This window comes from Molossus molossus, unplaced genomic scaffold (assembly GCF_014108415.1).
Source record: "Molossus molossus isolate mMolMol1 unplaced genomic scaffold, mMolMol1.p scaffold_m16_p_14, whole genome shotgun sequence".
In the NCBI taxonomy this organism is placed as follows: Eukaryota; Metazoa; Chordata; class Mammalia; order Chiroptera; family Molossidae; genus Molossus; species Molossus molossus.
The window spans coordinates 32,489,687-32,510,402 of NW_023425349.1; the positions used below are offsets into that span (position 1 = coordinate 32,489,687).

At 44.2% G+C, this 20,716-nt stretch overlaps 1 protein-coding gene and 1 pseudogene across 2 annotated transcripts in view; both read right to left on the reverse strand.

The window, feature by feature from the left end:
* Window positions 1–14,261, reverse strand: part of POLR1E (RNA polymerase I subunit E) — a 30,040-nt gene extending 15,779 nt beyond the window's left edge. Inside the window, exons 1-7 of one of the 2 annotated variants that reach the window (XM_036261087.1) lie at window positions 14,109–14,258; window positions 13,416–13,519; window positions 12,067–12,143; window positions 6,754–6,839; window positions 3,953–4,011; window positions 2,983–3,127; window positions 211–318 (exon numbers count right to left, since the gene is read on the reverse strand). In XM_036261087.1, coding sequence (XP_036116980.1) covers window positions 211–318; window positions 2,983–3,127; window positions 3,953–4,011; window positions 6,754–6,839; window positions 12,067–12,143; window positions 13,416–13,519; window positions 14,109–14,250 — 721 coding nt within the window. In that variant the 5' untranslated portion in view covers window positions 14,251–14,258. Of the gene's footprint in view, window positions 1–210; window positions 319–2,982; window positions 3,128–3,952; window positions 4,012–6,753; window positions 6,840–12,066; window positions 12,144–13,415; window positions 13,520–14,108 lie in introns of both variants that reach the window. The other variant, XM_036261086.1, reaches the window with a different exon arrangement.
* Window positions 14,262–19,401: 5,140 nt separating this feature from the next.
* LOC118630069 lies at window positions 19,402–20,030 on the reverse strand (annotated as a pseudogene).
* Between the last annotated feature and the right edge of the window lie 686 nt (window positions 20,031–20,716).

A 20,716-nucleotide genomic window follows, 5' to 3' on the forward strand; every position in this document is an offset into this window, starting at 1 on the left:
AGGCTGAGACACTGGTGCTGGAGCAGGTCCCTCAAGTAGTGAGAAAGGCCAGCTACCTTCCCAGCAACAGCACTGGGCAACTACAAAGGTCAGGATGTAGCTTCTGTGAGTCACAGAACCACTGACCCCTCAGAGAGCCTGGCTATGCCACTCATATGCACACATCCCAACTTGTGAAGTAAGGTAACATTTCTACTGCAGAAAGGATACGGTCTTCAAACTTATACACATCTTCAGGCTTGGCTGCATCAGCGTGGCAGGGAGGAAGGTAAAGGGAGTCTTCTTGCAAGTTATCATGGAGGGCATCATTGACCAGAGCTTTCCAATAAAGAAAGAGTCAGTGTGGATATCACCCTGTTCGGTTTCAGGTTCCCCAACACTCTTTGCAATCTGTGCACTCAAGATCCTAACCAGCCCAGAAACCCCGAATCTGAATGCTTCCACCAATGAGGCCCAACCTGCCCACTGGGCTGATAGCTCCAGCACTACAACGCCCACTCAGGACACAAACTGAACTGGGCCCTAGAAAAGGTGCTTCCATGTGGTCTCCCCTCAAGTAACTTGCAGTATAGTCAGGAGAGAAGTGTGCTAATAATTATTCACAATACAACACAAGAAACTAAAAGTGAGGGATATTCAAAATAGCTTTCAACAGCTAAACTTCCAGAAAATTTCTCTACGTACTATTAAAAAAAAAAAAAAAATCAAAATATAAAACTGTAAATACCACACAGGAATGACCATGTGAGAATTAAATATACATATAGATAAAGACAGAGAGAAAACAGAAAAATTATAACAGTTCGTCTGGTGGAATGATAAGAAAATGGATGAATTATTTTTCTTTTTAAATGTCCTTTAAGCCCTGGCTGGTTTGGCTCAGCAGTTAGAGCATCAGCCAGTGGGCCTAAGAGTCACAGGTTCAATTCCTGGTCAAAAGCACGTACCTCAGTTGCAGGTTTAATCCCCGGCCCAGGTCAGGGTCATGCGGGAGACAACCATTTGATGTTTCTCTCTCTTTCTCCCCGCCCCTTCCTCCCTCCCACTTTCTCTAAAAATCAAAAGAAAAAATATCCTCAGGTGAGGATTAAAAAAATAAATAAACAAATGTCCATTTTAGCTGAGAGTAAACAAAACAAAAAATATTCAAAAATTTACTTTGATATGCCCTGGCCAGTTTGGCTCAGCAGTTAGTGTCAGCCTGTGGACCAATGAGTTGAGGGTTCGATTCCAGTCAAGGGCATGTACCTCAGTTGCGATTCGTCCCTGGCCCTGGTTGGGGTTGGGCGGGAGGTGACCACCTGATGTGTCCCTTTCACGTCAATGTTTCTCTCTCTCTCTCTCTTCCTCTCTCTCCTTCCCACTCTATCTGAGCAAAAAACAGAAAAATGTCCTCGGGTGAGGATAAAAGAAAAAAATTTACTTAGACATTAAAGTATGTCTCTGAATGAACAGAGACATATTTCTATATTCCTGGATGAGAAAATATGATATTGTAAAGATGTTGATTGTGCCCTGGCTGGTTTGGCTCAGCGGTTAAAGTGTTGGCCTGTGGTCCAGAGAGACCCGGGTTCGGTTCCCACTAAGGGCATGTACCTCAGCTGCAGTTTGTCCCCGGCCCTGGTTGGGTCGTATGGGTGGCAGCCACTCAATGTGTCCCTTTCACGTCGATGTTTCACGCTCTCTCTCTCCCTCCCTCCCTCCTTCTCTATCTGAACAAAAAATAAAAAAATGTTGAGTGAGGATTAAAAAAAAAATGTTGATTCTCCCCATATTAATCTCAATTATATTTTGAGGGAACTTAACAAAATAATTTTTAAGATCACCTGGAAGAAAAAGCATGCTACAGTAACCAAGACATTTGTGAAAAATAAGGAGGCAGGAGGAGGATGAATCTGCCCTATCAGACAACAAATTGGATAATGAGGCCACTATAACCAAGAAAAAGCCTGATGAAACAATGGGACAAAACACAACTAAGAATGTGGTAAAAGATAAACATGACTCTTTTTTTTTTTAATCCTCACCCGAGGACATTTTTCAATATTTTGTTCAGATAGAGTGGGAGAGAGAAAGAGAGAGAGAAACATCGACATGAAAGGGACACATCGAATGATCGCCACCCACACGACCCAACCAGGGCAGGGGACAAACTGCAACCAAGGTACATGCCCTTAGCAGGAACCGAACCCAGGTCTCTCCAGACCACAGGCCAACGCTCTAACCGCTGAGCCAAACTGGCCAGGGCTAAACATGACTTTTTAAACTATCTTTTACAAAGAAAAGGATGGAGCTGGGGACAACTAGCTAATCATCTCTAAAACATAAAATTAGGTCTGTACCATAGGCCAAAAAAATTCATTAAGACTTAGAAATAAAATTGTAAAACTATTAAAAGAAAACAGGAAAATATTTACATTATCATAGGGTATTTGGAAAGACTTTCCAAAAATTACTAAAATTCTGTTTTAACAGAAAAACTTCTCTAATATAAACTTTTTCTTATGTTCTTATAATGTACTTGAACAACAAATACATTTTCAGATGACACAATTAAATAGTCAAGCTTCTAAAAAATTTAGGAGCAGAAAAAGATCCGCTGACCCCAAAGTGAAACACTGTCTCCAGAGGCTCAGTTCATCATCATCACACCAGCCTTGTTGATTAAAACCTCCCTGTGACTCAGACTGGAAGCCTTCTCTCTCCTCCGTGCCCTGTAGGCTGTAACATTGGCACCAAGGAACGGTGGGCACATATCCATTCTCTGCCCAGTTGTGTCTACTTGACTGTGAGCTCACTGAGAGCAGGGATGTCAGCTGTTTCTTACTACCTCCAGAGTCGGTTCTGCAAAGGCCCTCAGCAAGGCAGGAAAAAATCCGCCCTAATTCCCATCCTTTCCATCTACTGGGTGGGTAAAAGATCTCAAGAGAAGAGAAAGCTCTCTCTCTGAGCAGATTCTAACCCCAAGTTCCAGCTGCTTACCAGTCACACCCTTTGTATCAATAATACTTTCTGCAGCTTTAGCTACCGCACGATTCAAAGATTCATTGCCAACTCTGTTCATTCTCCTGGAGTTCAGGGCCCGCTTCTGTTTGGTAGTACCAAAGGCTTCAATGCAAGAGTCCATCTATGCAGGAGACAAATTTGGTTACTGGGGTCAGGTTGGGCACTACTACTCCTAGCTGTGTGACTATGGGAAAACTGTCAGGTTCCCTGAACCATCATTACCTTACCTACAAATTGGGCTGAATCATAGCAATCTACCTGATAGGCTTGTAATAAGAATCAAATGCTATTAACAGACCTGAAGAACTTGCTTTGTAAATAGTAATGGGCCATTTACAAATCAACAGTGCCTCCATTTGTAAAATGTAAAGACTTGACGAGAATTAGGGCTGATAAATCTTTGGCACACAGTTTAACATTTTTCCATCCTACACCCATAATAGACAATGCTAATAGAGCAACTCACCCATTCCCTCTGAGCCAGAAGATAGCCTCACACCCCTTCTCAATACAGTGCTCCAGGCAGCACTGAAGATGCAATCAATTTGCCATTTTGGGGTGAGATGAGTTTTGTAGGAATATTCTACATTGAAAATCCTAACGTTTACTGTTTTAATATGAAAAATTTCCAGGCTACAACCAATGTTCTCTGAAACTTGGATTAAATCTTAAAGACATGTGTTATGCTAAACCTCTATCAGCCCAGAGAACCAGTTCAAAGCATTGGCACAGAACTGTGCATAGCTGTCTCAGAGAGGTAGGCTGCTATGAGGCTGAAGAGGCTTCTGCAGATAGAAAACTGTCCAGACAACCCCAGAATGAATGAGCTGGGATCAGCAAGCGAACCCCTGTGTTCAACCAGCTCATTTTACTGATAAAGATACCCTTACCCAAGACCTAGAAGAAACTAGCTTAAGGTTCCACATCTTCGTTCCATCACACTTACCTTATCTCTAAAAGTTTTGCTCTGACTCTCTAACGTCAATTCACTCTCAATTGATTCATCTATCAAAACATAAAACAAATGAAAACAGAAAAAAAAAAAAGCAAACTGTAAGGCCTACAAATAGTAATAGTGTTCGGTATTTATTTATTTAACAGTTAATCGAAGAAAAATGGATTTCTTTACTCCAGGGCTTCCCAGAGCTTAACATGGGTATATACTGAACATTTAGTATGTAGCTTTAGTGCATGTACACTTAGGGAATTAGGAGAATTAGGGAGACAAATGAAGGGGCCATCTGGTCCCACCTCTTCATGTTACCAATAAGGAAAAATGAGGTCTCTAGATGAAATGATTTACCCCAGGTCAATATGCTGGATATAAAAAACCAATATTTACAAATTTCTTACTTATAAAACCAAAGATTTGTTTAATCGACAAATTAATAGATAACTCTCTTTGGTTCCTTGAAAGTTAAAAGAGCATTTGGATAATTTAAATGCAGTTACATTTGTTTGCAAAGCAAGGTATTCTTAACATAGAGACTGTAGTCCCTAGGAAATTCACTGATGGGCTTTGGGACTCAAGAGCCCTTTAAAATTATATGCAAAAATCTCATATATATATATTCTCATGTATATTATGTATGTTTCCAGGAAGTAGGTCCAAGTCCTTATAAGATTCTCAAATAGGTGAGACTGCTGTTTTGAGAGAATAAAATCAGAACTAATGCCTCTGAAGATATCGGGCAGATTCATCATAATCCTAAGGAAACTTCCTTATTTAACACCCTATCCCACCATAGTTCTCAGTATTTAAGATTTAGGAAACAGGACCCTCTGGATCTGACCCTCTTATCTATCATTTTGGAAGCTTCCACTCTAGCGCTGGGCATTCTAAGATGCCAAAACAGAGAAGCAATGCAACTTCTTCCAGTGGATTAGGGAAAAAAAATGTATCTTCCCCCAAATTAGAAAGTATAGACACTTTTTAACAACATAAAAGTTACTGTCCAACATATAAGAAATTTCCAGCATCTACCAGAGATTCTAAAACCTCTATCCCAACTAGAAGAGTCAACAATTAAGAAAGGCCTTCAGGACCTGGCCGATATTGCTCAGTTGGTTGGGCATCGTCTCATGTACCAGGAGGTTGCCGCTTTGATTTCCGACCAAGGGCACATGCCCAGGGTTGTGGGCTCAATCCCCAGTGGGGGCATGCAGGAGGCAGCCAAACAATATTTCTCTCTCACATTGATGTTTCTCTCTCCCTTCCTCTTTCTCTCTCTATGATCAATAAACTATTCTTTTTTATCATCACCCAAAGACATTTTTCCACTTTTGTTCAGATACAGTGGGAGGGAGGGAGAGAGAGGAAGAGAAACATCAATGTGAAAGGGACACATCGAGTGACTGCCTCCTGCACAACCCCAACCAGGGCCGGGGACAAATCGTGACCAAGGTACACGCGATTTGTACCTTGACCGGAATCAAACCCACAACTCACTGGTCTGCAGGCCAACGCTCTAACCACTGAGCCAAACTGGCCAGGGCAATAAACTATTCTTTTAAAAAAAAAGGAGGACCTTCAGCCCTGGCTGGGTGGTTCAGTTGGTTGGAGTGTCATCCCATATGCCAAAAAGTTGATTCCCAGTCAGGGCACTTACCTAGGTTTCAGGTTTGATCCCCAGTGAGGTCATGTACAGGAGGCAATTGATTGATGTTTCTCTCCCCCCTGCCCCGGCCTCCTCTCTCTCTAAAAATCAATAAACACATATCCTCGGGTGAGGATTTAAAAGAAAGAAAGGCTTCCAATTGAAAAGAAAAGGCCTCTGCCCTGGCCAGTTTGGCTCAGCAGTTAGAGCGTCGACCCATGGACCAGAGAGACCTGGGTTTGGTTCCCGCTAAGGACACGTACCTCGGTTGTAGTTTGTCCTGGCCCAGCTGGGGTCATGTGGGTAGCAACGATATGTCCCTCTCACATCGATGTTTCTCTCTCTCTCTCTCTTCCATCTTCTCTCCCCCCCCCCACCCCGCTCTATCTGAAGATAAATGCAAAAATGTCCTTGGGTGAAGATTAAAAAAAAAAGAATTTATATGCATATTTGTATAACCAATAGACACAGACAACAATGTGATGAAGGCGGGGGTGGAGGGGCAGGGACGGGTGAGGATAAAAATAAATAAAAAATAAAAAAACTTTAAAAAAAAAGAAAAGGCCTTCAATAGTCTGCTCTGATCACTGCTCAACTCACTTTAAGATTAGTTTCCAATGTCAAAAGTCTGTAAACACTATGAAGACAGACTCTGTCTCTGTTTTGCTACATCCACAGCCCCTAATTTGTGCCTGGAGCATAGCAGGTCATCAATAAATACGTGTTAAGTAAAAACTCTTAAAACTTGTAAAAATGAAAAAAAAAATGACAGAAAGGCATCCTTTTAAAAATAACTACAGTCCCGGCCAGTTTTGCTCAGTGGTTAGAGTGTCGGCCCACAGACTAAGGAGTCACAAGTTCGATTCCAGTCAAGGGCACATACCTCGGTTGCGGTTTGCCCCCAGCCATGGTCAGGTCGTGCAGGAGGCAACCAGTCGATGTGGCTCTATCACATGGATGTTTCTCTCTGTTTCTCTCTCTCCCTCCCTCCCACTCTATCTGATAATAAGTAGAAAAATATCCTCAGGTGATGAATGAATGAATGAATGAATGACTACAAAATGTTTTACAAATTGAAAACTCAAACTAACTAACTCATCCAGCAAACCTACAATATGCAGTGTTTGTTTGAGCCTTGACTGAGACCTACCTGAAAACAGTGGCTGCATGTTGAATAATTCAGCATCATATACTTCCATCTGGCCAGAGGTCTTGTTCAAAATCCCCACATAGTGCCTGAATAAAGAAGGAATAATACCAGTGACAATGGATTCTTCAAATGGTATTGTTTGTACAACTTCCCTTTCCCTGCTTAAAAGTTCTCAACATTCTTTCTGCCCCAATACACCTGAGGAATACACCACTTGCTCAGAAGAAACAATATCCTCCACAGCAGCAATTCTCTGCATGGGGAGAGTTCATGATGTGATTCGGGGGGGGGGGGGGACCTACAGGAGCAACCAGTCGATGTGGTTCTATCACATAGATGTTTCTCTCTGTTTCTCTCTCTCCCTCCCTCCCACTCTATCTGATAATAAGTAGAAAAATATCCTACAGGTGATTCTGGTAGCTGATCACATTTGGGCTCACTGCTGCAGTGGAAAACCTTTTAGAATGTAAGAATAAAGGATTACACTAGAATTTACTCCACACATAAATTTTATGGAGGCAAAGACAAGTAAAGCCTTGGTAATTATGGGAAGACCAGTCTGAACTAAAGAATCTTTGTAAAGGGATGATGCAGTGTTAATATTGTTTTAAGCATACACTCATTCATCTGACTTCTATCAGAGTGGTCCAGTGGGGCTCTGAAAGGGTCTAGTTTGTGACTCACTGTTGTATACCATCACAAGGATACTGTCTACATTGTGCCAGCCCCAGACAGTTGTAGACTGTTCAGGCTGGGCAATCTTCATTGTAGGGAAATGGGAGGGGGGGGGGGGAAATGCAGCAGGGAGAGACAGGGAATCAGTGAAGGGCAAAGTTGCCTAAAGTGAGGCAGTCAATCAGCAGCAGAGCTGGACAGAAACCCCAGAGCCTTTGACACTACCAAATCCTTTTCCTGTAGTTCGTTGTAAAGCAAATTTTTGACTTTGGAATACTGATCATACATTCCATATTAGTTAAGACAGCTGCCTTTTAGAAACAACATTACAAATAAGTCCTGGGGAAGTAATGTATAGTATGGTGACTTATAGTTAACAATACTATATTGTATATGTGTAAGTTGCTAAGAGAATAAATCTTTTTTTTTTTTTTTTTTATCCTCACCGGAGGACATTTTTCCATTTTTTGTTCAGGTAGAGTGGGGGGGAGAGAGAGGAACAGAGAGAGAGAGAAACATCGATGTGAAAGGGACACATCGAGTGGCCGCCACCTGCACAACCGACCAGGGCCGGGGACAAACTGCAACCGAGGTACGTGCCCTTAGCGGGAACCGAACCCGGGTCTCTCAGGACCGCAGGCCGACGCTCCAACCGCTGAGCCAAACCGGCCAGGGCGAGAATAAATCTTAAAAGCTCTCATCACAAGAAAAAAATTGTAACCATGTGTGGTGATAATGTTAACTAGACTTAAATTGATGACCATTTCATTATACATATATCTAATCTTTATGTTATATACCTGAAACTAATATGTTATACATCAATGATATCTTAATTTGTTTTAAAAATTTAAGAATACTACAAATATGCCCAGCCAGTGTGGCTCAATGGTTGAGCCTTGACCCATGCACCAAGAGGTCACCGGTTCGATTCCCAGTCAGGGTACAAGTCCCGGATGTGGGCCCAATCCCAGTATGGAATATGCAGAAGGTGGCTGATCAACATTCTCTCTCATCCATGTTTCTCTCTCTCTCTCTCCTTTCCTCTCTCTCTCTAAAATCAATAAGGAAAAAAATTTTTAAAGATGGCAGCATAGGTAAATGCGGTATCACCTCCTCCCACAACCACATAAAAATTACAACTAAACTACAGAACCACCATCATTCAAAACAGCCTAAAATCAAGCTGAATGGAAGTCCTACAGCTACGAAATTAAAGAAGCCACACTGAGACTGGTAGGAAGGGCAGAGGCTCAGACAGGCTGGTCCCACACCCATATGTGGTAGATAAAAACCAGGAGGGATACCTAGGCTGGGAAGGTTCTCCCTGAGGAGGGAGGGGTCCCCCCCAACACCAGGTTGCCAGCTCAGAGTTCCAGTGCCAGAAAGAGACGTCCCCATAACTTCTGGCTGTAAAAACCAGCGGGAACTGAGGCTGCGGGAGGCTGAGGCTGCTCCAGCACCAGGCAGCTCCTCTTAAAGGGCCTGCACACAGACTTTGTCGGACTTGCTCCCTCTGAGCTCCAGCATGGAGCGGGGGCAGCTCGAAAGGCACCGGAGACATGGGGAAGAACTGAGTTGTTTGGCATTGGGGCGAGGGCTGGAGAGGCAGCTTTCTTCTGGATAGATGTGCTGTCGGAGGCCTTTGTTCCTTTGGTGAGCCCTTCCCCCACAAGGCAGAAGTAGGCTGCCATATCTGGGACTCCAGCAACCAGGCTCACACTGTTGCCCCCCCCGCCCTGGTGATTCCCTGAGGCCCTACCCCACCCAAATTTCAGGCCCTCCCAAGCTTTTCCTAGTGGTTTTACCATAGGAATGGCCTTTCTTGGCTCCTGCTTCAGGTTTTCCTAAATTCTCTCAAACAAGCAGCAGCTAGTCTCAGTGAGCCACTTACTTTTCGTTAAGTGGCCCCAGGCCTGGCACTAGAAGCAGCCAGCCTTCATTCACAACTTGGCTTTGCCTGGGCACCTCCCAGCCCAGCACAAGAAGCAGCCATCTGTAGATCACTTTGTAGCTTATGCCTGGTGACCCGGGTAGAACACAGGCAGTGGCTGACCTGGCCCCAGAGCCAGCACACCCAGTGGACAGCTTCAGACCACTGCAAAGCACCACCACCCAACCACCTCCACAAGTGGCACACTCAAGGAATGGACTCAGTGGATATCAGAACCCTGCTGAAGTAAGTCTTGCTCTGTGTGGTGGGCCCCTGCACAGCTGTTCAACCAAGGTAGTCAGAGATTGGTGGTCAGTGGACACAGTCAGTCCTTGCAGCTCATCAGCCTGAGTAAAACCTTCTCATTGATATGCCAACAGCAATCAAGACTCAATTACAACAGAAGGGTATAAAGTCCACACAAGGGGTGCACCTCGAGGGCCCAGCTGGGGTGATCGGGGAGGCTGTGCAACCGGACCCTCTAGGACAATAGGCCACGCTAGGAAGCTCAGGAGACATAGCAACTCTACCTAATACATAGAAACAAACACAGGGAAGCAGCCAAAATGAGGAGGCAAAGAAACATGTCCCAAATGAAAGAACAGAATAAAACTCCAGGTAGAACTAAATGAAATGGAGATAAGCAATCTAACAGATGCAGAGTTCAAAACACTGCTTATAAGGATGCTCAATGAACTTAGTGAGAACTTCAGTAAACTTAGTGAGGGCCTCAAAAGCATAAAAAAGGACCAGTCAGAAATGAAGGAGGCACTAACTGAAATAAAAATAATTTACAGTCCAGCCGGTGTGGCTCAGTGGTTGAGCTTCGACCCATGAACCAAGAGGTCACTGGTTCAGGACACATGCCCAGGTTGTGGGCCTGATCCCCAGTGGGGGGCATGCAGGAGGTGGCCAATCGATGTTCTCTCTCAATGATGTTTCTTTCTCTCTCTCATTTCCTCTCTCTCCAAAATCAATAAAGGAAAGATGAAAAAAAAAGAATAATTTACAGAGATTCAATAGTAGAGTAGGTAAAGCCAAGAAGCAAATCATGAATTTGGAATATAAGAAAGCAAAAAACACTCAATCAAAACAGCAAAAAAAAAAAAAGAATTTAAAAAAATGAGGATAGTGTAAGGAGCCTCTGGGACAACTTCAAGTGTACCAACATTTGTATCGTGAGGGTGCCAGAAGGAGGAGAGAGAAAACAAGATATTGAAAACCTATTTGAAACAATAATGACAGAAAACTTCCCTAACGTGGTGAAGGAAACAGACATACAAGTCCAGGAAGCACAGAAGTCCCAAACAAGATGAACCCTAAGAGGCCCACACCAAGGCACATCACAATCAAAATGCAAAAGGTTCAAGACAAAGACAGAATCTTAAAAGCAGTTAGTTACCTACAAGGGAGCTCCCATAAGACTGTCAGCTGCTTTCTTTTTTTTTTTTTTTTTAAATAAAGAGTTGGTTTTTTTTTTATCCTCACCCGAGGACATTTTTCCAATCCTTGTACAGATAGAGTGGGAGGGAGAGAGAGGGAGAAAAATCGACGTGAAAGAGACACATCGAGTGGCTGCCACCCGCACGACCAACCAGGGCCGGGGACAAACTGCAACCGAAGTACGTGCCCTTAGCGGGAACCGAACCCGGGTCTCTCCGGACCGCAGGCCGACGCTCTAACCACTGAGCCAAACCGGCCAGGGCTGTCAGCTGCTTTCTCAAAAGAAACTTTGCAGGCCAGAAGGGAGTGGCAAAAAATATTCAGAGTGATGAAACGCAAGAACCTACAACCAAGATTCCTCTATCCTGCAAAACTATCATTTAAAATCGATGGACATAAAGAGTTTCCCAAACAAGAAAAAGCTAAGGGAGTTCCTCACCACCAAACCAGTATTCTGTGAAAAGTTGAAGGGTCTTCTTGAAGAAAAAGATCAAAAATATGAACAAACAAAATGGCAATAAATACATATCTATTGACAATACATATCAATCTACAAATAAAATGAACAAGCAGAACAGAAACATTCTCACAGATACAGAGAACATTTTGTTGGTGGCCAGATGGGAGGGGGGTTGGGGGAATAGATGAAAAAGGTGAAGGGATTAAGAAGTACAAATTGGTTGTTAGATTAACAAACCTCAAAGGAAAGGGGGTGGAGGGTGGGAAGAAATAAACCAAAGAATTTACATGCATAAATGCATAACCAATGGACAGAGACAACAGTGTGGGTAAAGGCAGGAGGGGTTCAATAGGGGAAAAAGGAGGAACACCTGTAATACATTCAACAATAAAGATAAGTTTAAAAAAAAAAAAGGAAAAAAGTTTTAAGAATATTACAAATAAATGAAGTTTTTAGGGAATTCAACAAATGTTAATAAGTCAAATTTCTTTTCAAGAACATCTACATTCTGCCCTGGCTGGTTTGGCTCAGTTGGTTGAGCATGGTCCCATACACTGAAGAGGTCACTGGTTTGAGTCCCGGTCAGGACATCAATTGCAAGCTCAGGTTGCAGGCTTGATCCCCAGTAGGGGGTGTGCAGGAGGCAGCAGATGGATGTTTTTCTCTCATCAATGTTTCCATCTCTCTCTCCCTCTCCCTTCTTCTCTCTCTAAAATAAATAAAGAAAAAAAATAAAAAGACTGAGAACAGCAGTGTCAGGGCCACTACCACTCCCCTCCCCTCCCCTTCCAGCTGTCCCTACCTGCACAGAATGTTGCATTTGAGGGCTCCAGTCCCAAAATTGTTTCCCACATAGGAAAGTCTGTCTGTTTCAGCTGCCTAAAATGTAAAGGGAGAAAAGCTCTATCACAACCAATGTTGAAAGGTATTAAGCATCTTGTCTCCTTTTCTGTATTTGTAAAAAGCTTTAGAATCCAACTACTGTGGATTAGAACTAGAGAGCCTCTGGGAGACAATTATCCCCACTATCTCTAAGTAAATCTGGTGTGTCCATGGAGGAAAGACAAGAGGACTTTAGAAAGGAAAGCCCCAGACAGTGCTGACTTCTAGTTGGTCTGAAAAGTTCTTGGGGAAGCTGCGCCGCAGAACTTCAGAGACATGCTCTGGGCTCCCAAGACATGTAATAATATGATCTTATAGGCAATCTCCTGGGTTGGAAGTCCAAGCCCTTCTTATACCTCTTTGCCTACCTCTCCTATGACTGCTTCTTACATGCTCTTAGGACCATGAGAATGGCTGATTTACTCCTCAACTACAGCTAAGTTTTCCTGTTTCCCTATATTTGTCTTTGCTATCCTCTTCACTTGGAATACTAAGCCTCAGCTGTCAAACCTTCCTCCATCCTTCAGAGTTCAGCTCCATGTGCCCTTCCCAAGAAGACATTCTAGCAAGCAGAGATTTAGACGGCTTGTACTCTCCCTTGCTCAGGCCCTGAGCTTTGTCTACTTGTATGAGTGTCCCTTGCATCCAGTTCCCACCTCTCTAGAGTTCTTTGTACCCTATGAGGAATTTTTCTGTAAGTTTGAGATTGGGTAAAATCTCAAAAAACTCTCTAGAACAGTGGTTTTCAACCCAAGGAAATACCTCTTCCAGGGACATCTGGGAATGTCTGACATTCTGGTTGTCACAACTAGGAAGTGCTACTGATACATGGTGGGTAGAGGCCAGGGAAGCTACTAAACATTCTGTGATGCACAGGTCTGGCCCCACAACAAAGAATTATCTGGGTCAAAATGTCAATAAAGCCAAGGTTGAGAAACCCCACACTAGAGGACAAACTCCCCCCAAATGGGCCAGGTCTGATTTAGCTGTTTCTCCAGCAGCTTACAGCACAGAGCCACAGTAAATAATAAATGCTTGTTGAATGAACTAATGAATGAAAGGCCATCAGTTCAAAAGTACCAAAGGCCAAAAATATGAAACTGAATGAAGCCTGTCCCCACACCCCAACCTGCTGGGGCTCAGAAGAGTTCTTCAAAAGATCATTTGCTATCTCCCCCTTTTCTCCTCTCACTCCCTCCCACATCCACCACACCCAGTGGGTCTACTGAAGCCTGCAGAGTGGAGGCAATTGGCCACTGCTGCACTTACCAAGATCCGCTGACTCCTCTTCCTGGGATTTGTGGAGTCCTTGCTCTTGTACAAGGTAAAGTGCATGTTACCTGGATTCTGCAGCTTCCCATTGGAGAACTGAACTGTAAGATCACAGCCCCCAAGAACGAGATAGATGAGATAAAAAAGAATCACAAAGTATGGTGGGGAGGAATTGGATTGTCAATGGGAAGGAGTGATTGGGGGAATGAGGATGGCAGGGAAGCCCAGGTCCCGACCTTAAGTGGGACTGAAGGAGCTTCTGGTCCACTTGGAAAGAGTGGATGGGGAGGTGAGGGGAATCCCGGGGAGGGGCTGCGACAGGGAATAACTAGGGGAATGGGGCTGACTGAAGAGGCCTCGTCCAGACCTAGAGAAACAAAGGGTATCTCTGTCCATTGGCGACAAGGAAATGGAGCAGGGCTAAGACCTGGTGAATGAGGGGATGACAAAATCCTGGGTAAATCCCTGGGGAGGGGGACTGGAACGTCCTCATCTAGGCGGAAGGTGGTAAAAGAAAGATACTGGAATGATAGAGGAGCTCTGGCCGAGCCCCAAGTAGCGGTGGACACTAAGTGGGGGGCGTCTTGGCCCAGGTGGGAAAGGGGCCCGGTGCGGGGGGCGGGAGGACTGTAAAGGTACCGAACAGGACGGGGAGTTATGGGAACTCTGCTCCAGTTCCGCACTCTTTACCCAGTACAGCTCTCTGGCTCTCGTCGGGCTCCCCACAGTACAGCCACTTCGCACTCGGCAGCACCTCATTCGCCATGTCCCCTCTCTGAACCCCAAGCCCAAAAGTTAAGAGAGCCTCAGCCACCAGCGCGTTCGTCGACATGCGGAGGCAACGCGGCGGACCGGAAGAGGCGTGACGTAGCTGGGCACCGCCCTGCGCTAGCAGAGCTGCGTGGCTCCGCCCCCATAAGACTCCGCCCCCTCCGCGCTTTTGCGGTGAAAGCTGAGGCTCGCCCTTCCCGCCCACCCTTCATCCCGACCCGACCCTCCGAGCGAAGAGTCGTGGTCTCCACACTGTGCGTCGCCCCATCGGTGGCCTGCCTCACCGAGGCGCAACACCTGATGCGTCCACCACTCCACCTGCACTCTGAAGAGTTGTGTGGGACAAGGGTCCGAAGCTCCTAAAAGTCTTGCAGTTTCTAACAGTCATATGGGGTTTCTTCTTGCTCAGCTTGGTCTAGAGTATGATCTCTCTCTCCTACGGTGACAAGTATATCTTACCAAGACCTAAAAGGTCAAGTTCAAATTTAGAATTCTCTGACAGGCACTCCTGGAGCCCCAACTAAATGTGGCAGCTGGCTCTCTGGGGCCTCCATGCACACCCGTGGACATCCAGTCCTTAAGTCCAAGCTTCATCCACAATGCTGCAAACAGCTCCCAGCCATGATCATTCCTCCAGCCTAGGCACGCATTCATCTGTGGCCCAATCAACCCTCGGAGGATGGACCCGGGGAGAGGCCCAGCAGGCCCAGTAGTGTTTGGACAGGAGACACTCCAGTGAACTAGAAGTGGGGGAGGCTAATCTGATTGGCAAGTCCCATTGTCCTTGCAGATTCAACCCTCCTTCCATATGGGGAGTTATCAAAGCTGGAGAAGGGCCAAAGCAGGGCCTTAAGGATGGACTCAGTACTCTGTCAAAAGAGGTGATATCGCTGAACCCCAAGAATCCGGGTTGAATCTCTGTTCTCCAAATCTCCTTTAAGATTCATCCTCTTCCCGAACACACCCAGGATGCTTCGAAAAACCCTTATACCTTAGCTCCTTTTGAGCACTTGTCATGATTTTCCCAATTTCAAACAGGAGCATTTAAAGTAAGAAATGGGGGAGGCAGTCCTCCTTTTCTGGGGTAATATCTCCATCTGCTGGCATTTCAAGATATCGCTAATGAAGACTTGAAAAGGCAGGTCAGAACTCCCACCATGTGTTTGCCACAATTCACCTTGTACTCTCCAAAATGTTTCTTTTTCTGCCTCACCTTTTCTCTTCCTTTCTTCAGCCTCTTGACTCTTTTATTCCTTTCTTTTCCTGTGTTTGTCTCACTCTCCTGTTCTCCCTTCTGTCTCTCCCTTTCTCCACCTTCATTTTTTTTTTTTTATCCTCACCCGAGGACATTTTTCGATATTTTTTGTTGAGCTAGAGTGGGAGGGAGAAAGAGAGAGAGAAACATCGACGTGAAAGGGACACATCGAGTGGTCGCCACCCACACAACCCAACCAGGGTCAGGGACAAACTGCAACCGAGGTACGTGCCCTTAGCAGGAACCAAACCCGGGTCTCTCCAGACCGCAGGCCAACACTCTAACCGCTGAGCCAAACTGGCCAGGGCCACTTTCATATTTTTATGCAGATTCTGCTTTCATACCTATGAACATGGACAACTCATTTCTTTATTATTATTATTTTTAATTCTCAACAAAGGACATGCTTAGAGAGAGAAGCATTGTTTGGTCGCCCTCTGCATTCTCCCTGACCAGATATCAAACCCGCAAACCAGGTATGTGCCTTGATTGGAAATCGAACCAGGGATGACGCTCAACCGAGCCACTCTGGCTGGGCACAACTCATTTCTTATAAGGCAGACTTTTCACCTTGGACAGGTTTTTTCCCTTATCTGGAACTAAATTTGCCTTCTTAGCTTCCCCCTGAGTCCAGTTCTGCTCTCCAGGGCCTGAGCCCTTCAAATGCCTGACTACTCTGATCATGCTTTCATTTATCTGCTCTTCTCCTCTTCAACTCTTTCTAGTCCCTCAGCTATTTCACATACCAAAGTCCCTAGGTCTGTCCTCATCCTGGTCACCACTGCTGGACACACACCAATATATCTGGAGCCTTTTCCAAGTGTGTTGGTCCAATATGAATCAATACTACAGAGGACCCATCACCTCCCTTGTGCTATTTGCCATGCCTCTCCTAATGAAACCAACATGTGCATTTATTCTAACCATCTATACTGTTCAGTTAACTTAGGGCTAATAAACAAAAATTCTTGACTTCTCTTCTGCTAAGTCACATCATCCCTGCGTTAAAAAAACACACAGACACACACACACACAATTATTCAGAGCTTTATATGAAGACCTGTTAAATCATGTTAGATTTAGTTTATTCAGACATTTAATTTTTCGCAACCACATTTATTAGGTTTTTATAAAAAATTATCAAACCAATGCAATTTTGATGCCCAATATTAGGAAAATATAAAAAATGCAATTATAGTAACCGATGATCCCTTCCCCATCTAAAGGCAAACATTACCATAATGTCCTCAAGTTTCATCCATATCATAGCACATCAGAATTTCCTTCCTTTTTAAGGCTGAATAATACTCCAATACTACGTTGTATGTATATACCACATTTTGCTTATCCATTCATCTACTGATAAACATTTGGGTTGGTCCCATATTCTAGCTATTATGAATAATGCTAATGTAAACATAATTATACAAATAATCTCTTTGAAACACTGCTTTTAATTTTTTCGGATATATAGTTAGAAGTGGAATTACTGAATACTATAGCAATTCTATTTTTTTAATATGTTTTTATTGATTTTTTAGAGAGAGAGGGAGATAGAAACATCAAAGTGAGAGAGAAACATTGATCCGTTGCCTCCCGCACCCCTCCCCTTCCCCAGGGATCAAGTTAGAAACCCAGGCACATGCCCTGATAGGGAATTGAACTGGGACTTCTCAGTCCATGGGCCAATGCTCAACCCACTGAGCCACACCAGCCAGGTTGGTAATTCTATTTTTAATTTGTTGAGGAAATGCCATTCTGTTTTCCATAGTGGCCGTACCATTTTACACTCCTATTAACAGTGCACAGGGTTAGTTTCTCCAAATCCTTGCCAACACTTATTATTTTTTTGTTTTATTTTTTTAACTTACCTTTATTGTTGAATGTATTACAGATGTCCCCTCTTTTTCCTACATTGACCTCCTCCTCCCCAATCCCATCCCCTCCTGCTCTCCCCACACTATTGTCTGTGTCCTTTGGTTATGCATATACACATAGAAGTTCTTTAGTTTATCTCTTCCCCCCCTTCCCTTTGAGGTTCATCAGTCTAACAACCAATTTGTACTTCTTAATTTCACCCATCCCCCCAGCTCCCTTCCACCTGGCAACCAACAAAAAATTCTCTGTATCTATGAGTCTGTTTCTGTTTTGCTTGCTCATTTTGTTTGTAGATTCAATTGTTGATAGATATGTATTTATTGCCATTTTATCGTTCATATTTTTGTTCTTCTTCTCCTACAAGAATACCCTTCAACATTTCATATAATTCTGGTTTGGTGGCGATGAACTCCTTTAGCTTTTTCTTGTCTGGGAAACTCTTGATATGTCCATCGATTCTAAATGATAGCTTTGCAAGATAGAGGAATCTTGGTTGTAGGTCAGTGCTTTTCATCACTTTGAATATCTCTTGCCACTCCTTTCTGGCCTGCAAAGTTGCTTTTGAGAAATCAACTGACAGTTTTATGGGAGCTCCTTTGTAGGTAACTAACTGCTTTTCTCTTGCTGTTTTCAAGAGTCTCTCTTTGTCTTTAACCTTTGGCATTTTGATGATGATGTGTCTTGGTGTGGACCTTTTTGGGTTCATCTTGTTTGGGACTCTCTGTGCTTCCTGGACTTGTATGTCTGTTTCCTTCACCAAGTTAGGGAAGTTTTCTGTCATTATTGTTTCAAATAGGTTTTCAATTTTTTGCTCTCTCTCTTCTCCTTCTGGCACCCCCACAATACGAATGTTTGCACGCTTGAAGTTGTCCCAGAGGCTCCTTACACTATTCTCATTTTTTTATTCATTTTTCTTTTTGCTTTACCTACTCTACTATTGATTCCCTGTAAATTAATCTTTATGTTAGTTAGTGCATCCTTCGTTTCTGACTGGTCCTTTTTAATATTGTTGATGTTCTCACTAAGTTCCTTGGAGGTCTCCTTAAGTTCCTTGAATGTCTCACCAAGTTCCTTGAGCAAACTTATAACCAGTGTTTTGAACTCTGCATCTGATTGATTGCTTGTTTCCATTTTGTTTAATTCTTTTCCTGGAGTTTTGTTCTTTTCTTTCATTTGGGACATGTTTGTCTCCTCATTTTGGCTGCTTCCCTGTAATTGTTTCTATGTATTAGGTAGAGTTGCTATGTCTGCTAGGCTTCATAGGGTGATGGGCACTTCTCTTCCTGGCACTGGAACCTTGAGCTGGGCACCTGGTGTGGGGCGGGGACCCCTCACTCCTCAGGGAGGACCTTCCCAGTCTAGGTATCCCTCCTGATTTTTATCCACCATACGTGGGTATGGGACCAGCCTGTCTGCGCCTCTGCCCCTCCTACTAGTCTCGGTGTGGCTACTTCTTTAATTTCATAGTTGTGGCACTTCCATTCAGCTCGATTTCAGGCGGTTCTGAATGATGGTTGTGCCGCAGTTTAATTATAATTCAGATGTGGTTGTGGGAGGAGGCGATACCACTGCCATCTTGACTGGAAGTCCTATTCTTTTATTTTTAACAGTAAAAATATGTATGTTTATATTTCTCTTTTTAAACTTTTTTAAAAATCCTCACCCGAGGACATTTTTTCCATTGATTTTCAGAGAGTGGAAGGGAGGGAGGGGGGCAGTGTAGACAGAGAAACATCGATGTGAGAGAGAGACATCAACTGGTTGTCTCCTGAATGCACCCTGACCAGGACCGAGGATTGAACCTGCAACCCAGGTACATGCCCTGGACCAGGAATCGAACCCGCAACCCTTCAGTTTATGGGCTGACACTCTAACCACTGAACCACACCAGCCAGGGCTTATGTCTCTTTTTTAAAGAAGACATTTAGTAACAATACAAGAAGACTGGATTTAACTCCAACCCTCACCCTGACAGCTGTCCACTTGGCACAGATACATTAAGGCAAGGCTCCTGGAGAGTCATGTCCACCTCTGCTGTGGGCTTGGGACTCAAGGTGAACATACTCCAGTCCTGCAGGGTCAATAAAAAGGTCTCTCCCTCATGTTCACTGAACCATCCTGCATCTTGAAGTAGACTCTCTCAGCCATGTTGATGAATAGGCCTGTGTCCACCACACCTGGGATCATTTTGATAGCTGTGTTGTTCACTTCACTCCATTTGTGTACTAGGTTAAGCTTCCAGTCCAGGATAAAATTCCCATTGTCTGTCACCATGGATCTACCTTATTGACATCCATTTGAGGTTCAATTAAGCCCCCACACTTCTGAGTCACACCTCGGCTCACTGTGACATAGGCCATTGGAATAACCTCCATGGTGATTTCCCTTGTGCCACTCATTCCGAAGGTTCTTTGAATCTTCTCCTGAAATCAATGATCAAGATGAAGTGACTTGCATAGCCCACCCCAATCTTATGGGTCAGGCAGCGACCACTGCCTTGGTGAGACTGAGATCAGCATCTACTTCATCATCACCATCAATGGTGAGGTTAATCTCTGGGTGCTGGTCCAGGTCACTGAGAATTAAGCCTGCTTATTGTCAGCATTCTTTATCTTTTCATTTTACTGCCAAGTGTAGCAATAAAATATCTGTAAGGGCTATAAAATGTCAGGGAATCTTAAAGAACAGAATTTACCATCAGACTTCATTGAGGCTTCAAAGAAAGAAACCCCAAATCACAATGTTTCCAACCTGTAATGTCTGAAGAGATGCATCAGCTGTAATAATATCTGGTTGTTAATTTCTGAGGCAGCGAGATGTTCCTTTAAAAAAGGTGTCTTGCCCTGGCCAGTTTGGCTCAGTGGTTAGAGCATCGGTCTGCGGTCCAGAGAGACCCGGGTTCGGTTCCCGCTAAGGGCACGTACCTCCGTTGCAGTTTGTCCCCGGCCCTGGTTGGGTTGTGAGGGTGGCAACCACTCGATGTGTCCCTTTCATGTTGATGTTTCTCTCTCTCTCCCACTCTATCTGAACAAAAAAAATATATATATAAAAAAAGGTGTCTTTTTTTTTCTTTATTGATTTTTAGAGAGAAAGGAAGGGAGAGGGAGAGAGAGAGATAGAAACATCCATGAGAGAGAACAATGACTGGCTGCCTCCTGAATGCCACCACTGGGGATTTGGCCCACAACCTGGGCATGTGCCCTGACTGGGAATCCAACCGGCGACCTCTTGGTGCATGGGTCTAGGCTCAACCACTGAGCCACACCAGCTGGGCAAAATGTTCCTTTTTTTAAAAGTCTACTCCTTCCTTCCCTCCCTCTCCCCTAAAAGAAACCTGAGGGGTTCCCCAGCCTGCCTTTGTCTCAGGGTCCACGCTGAGCTCCTGAACAGGCCA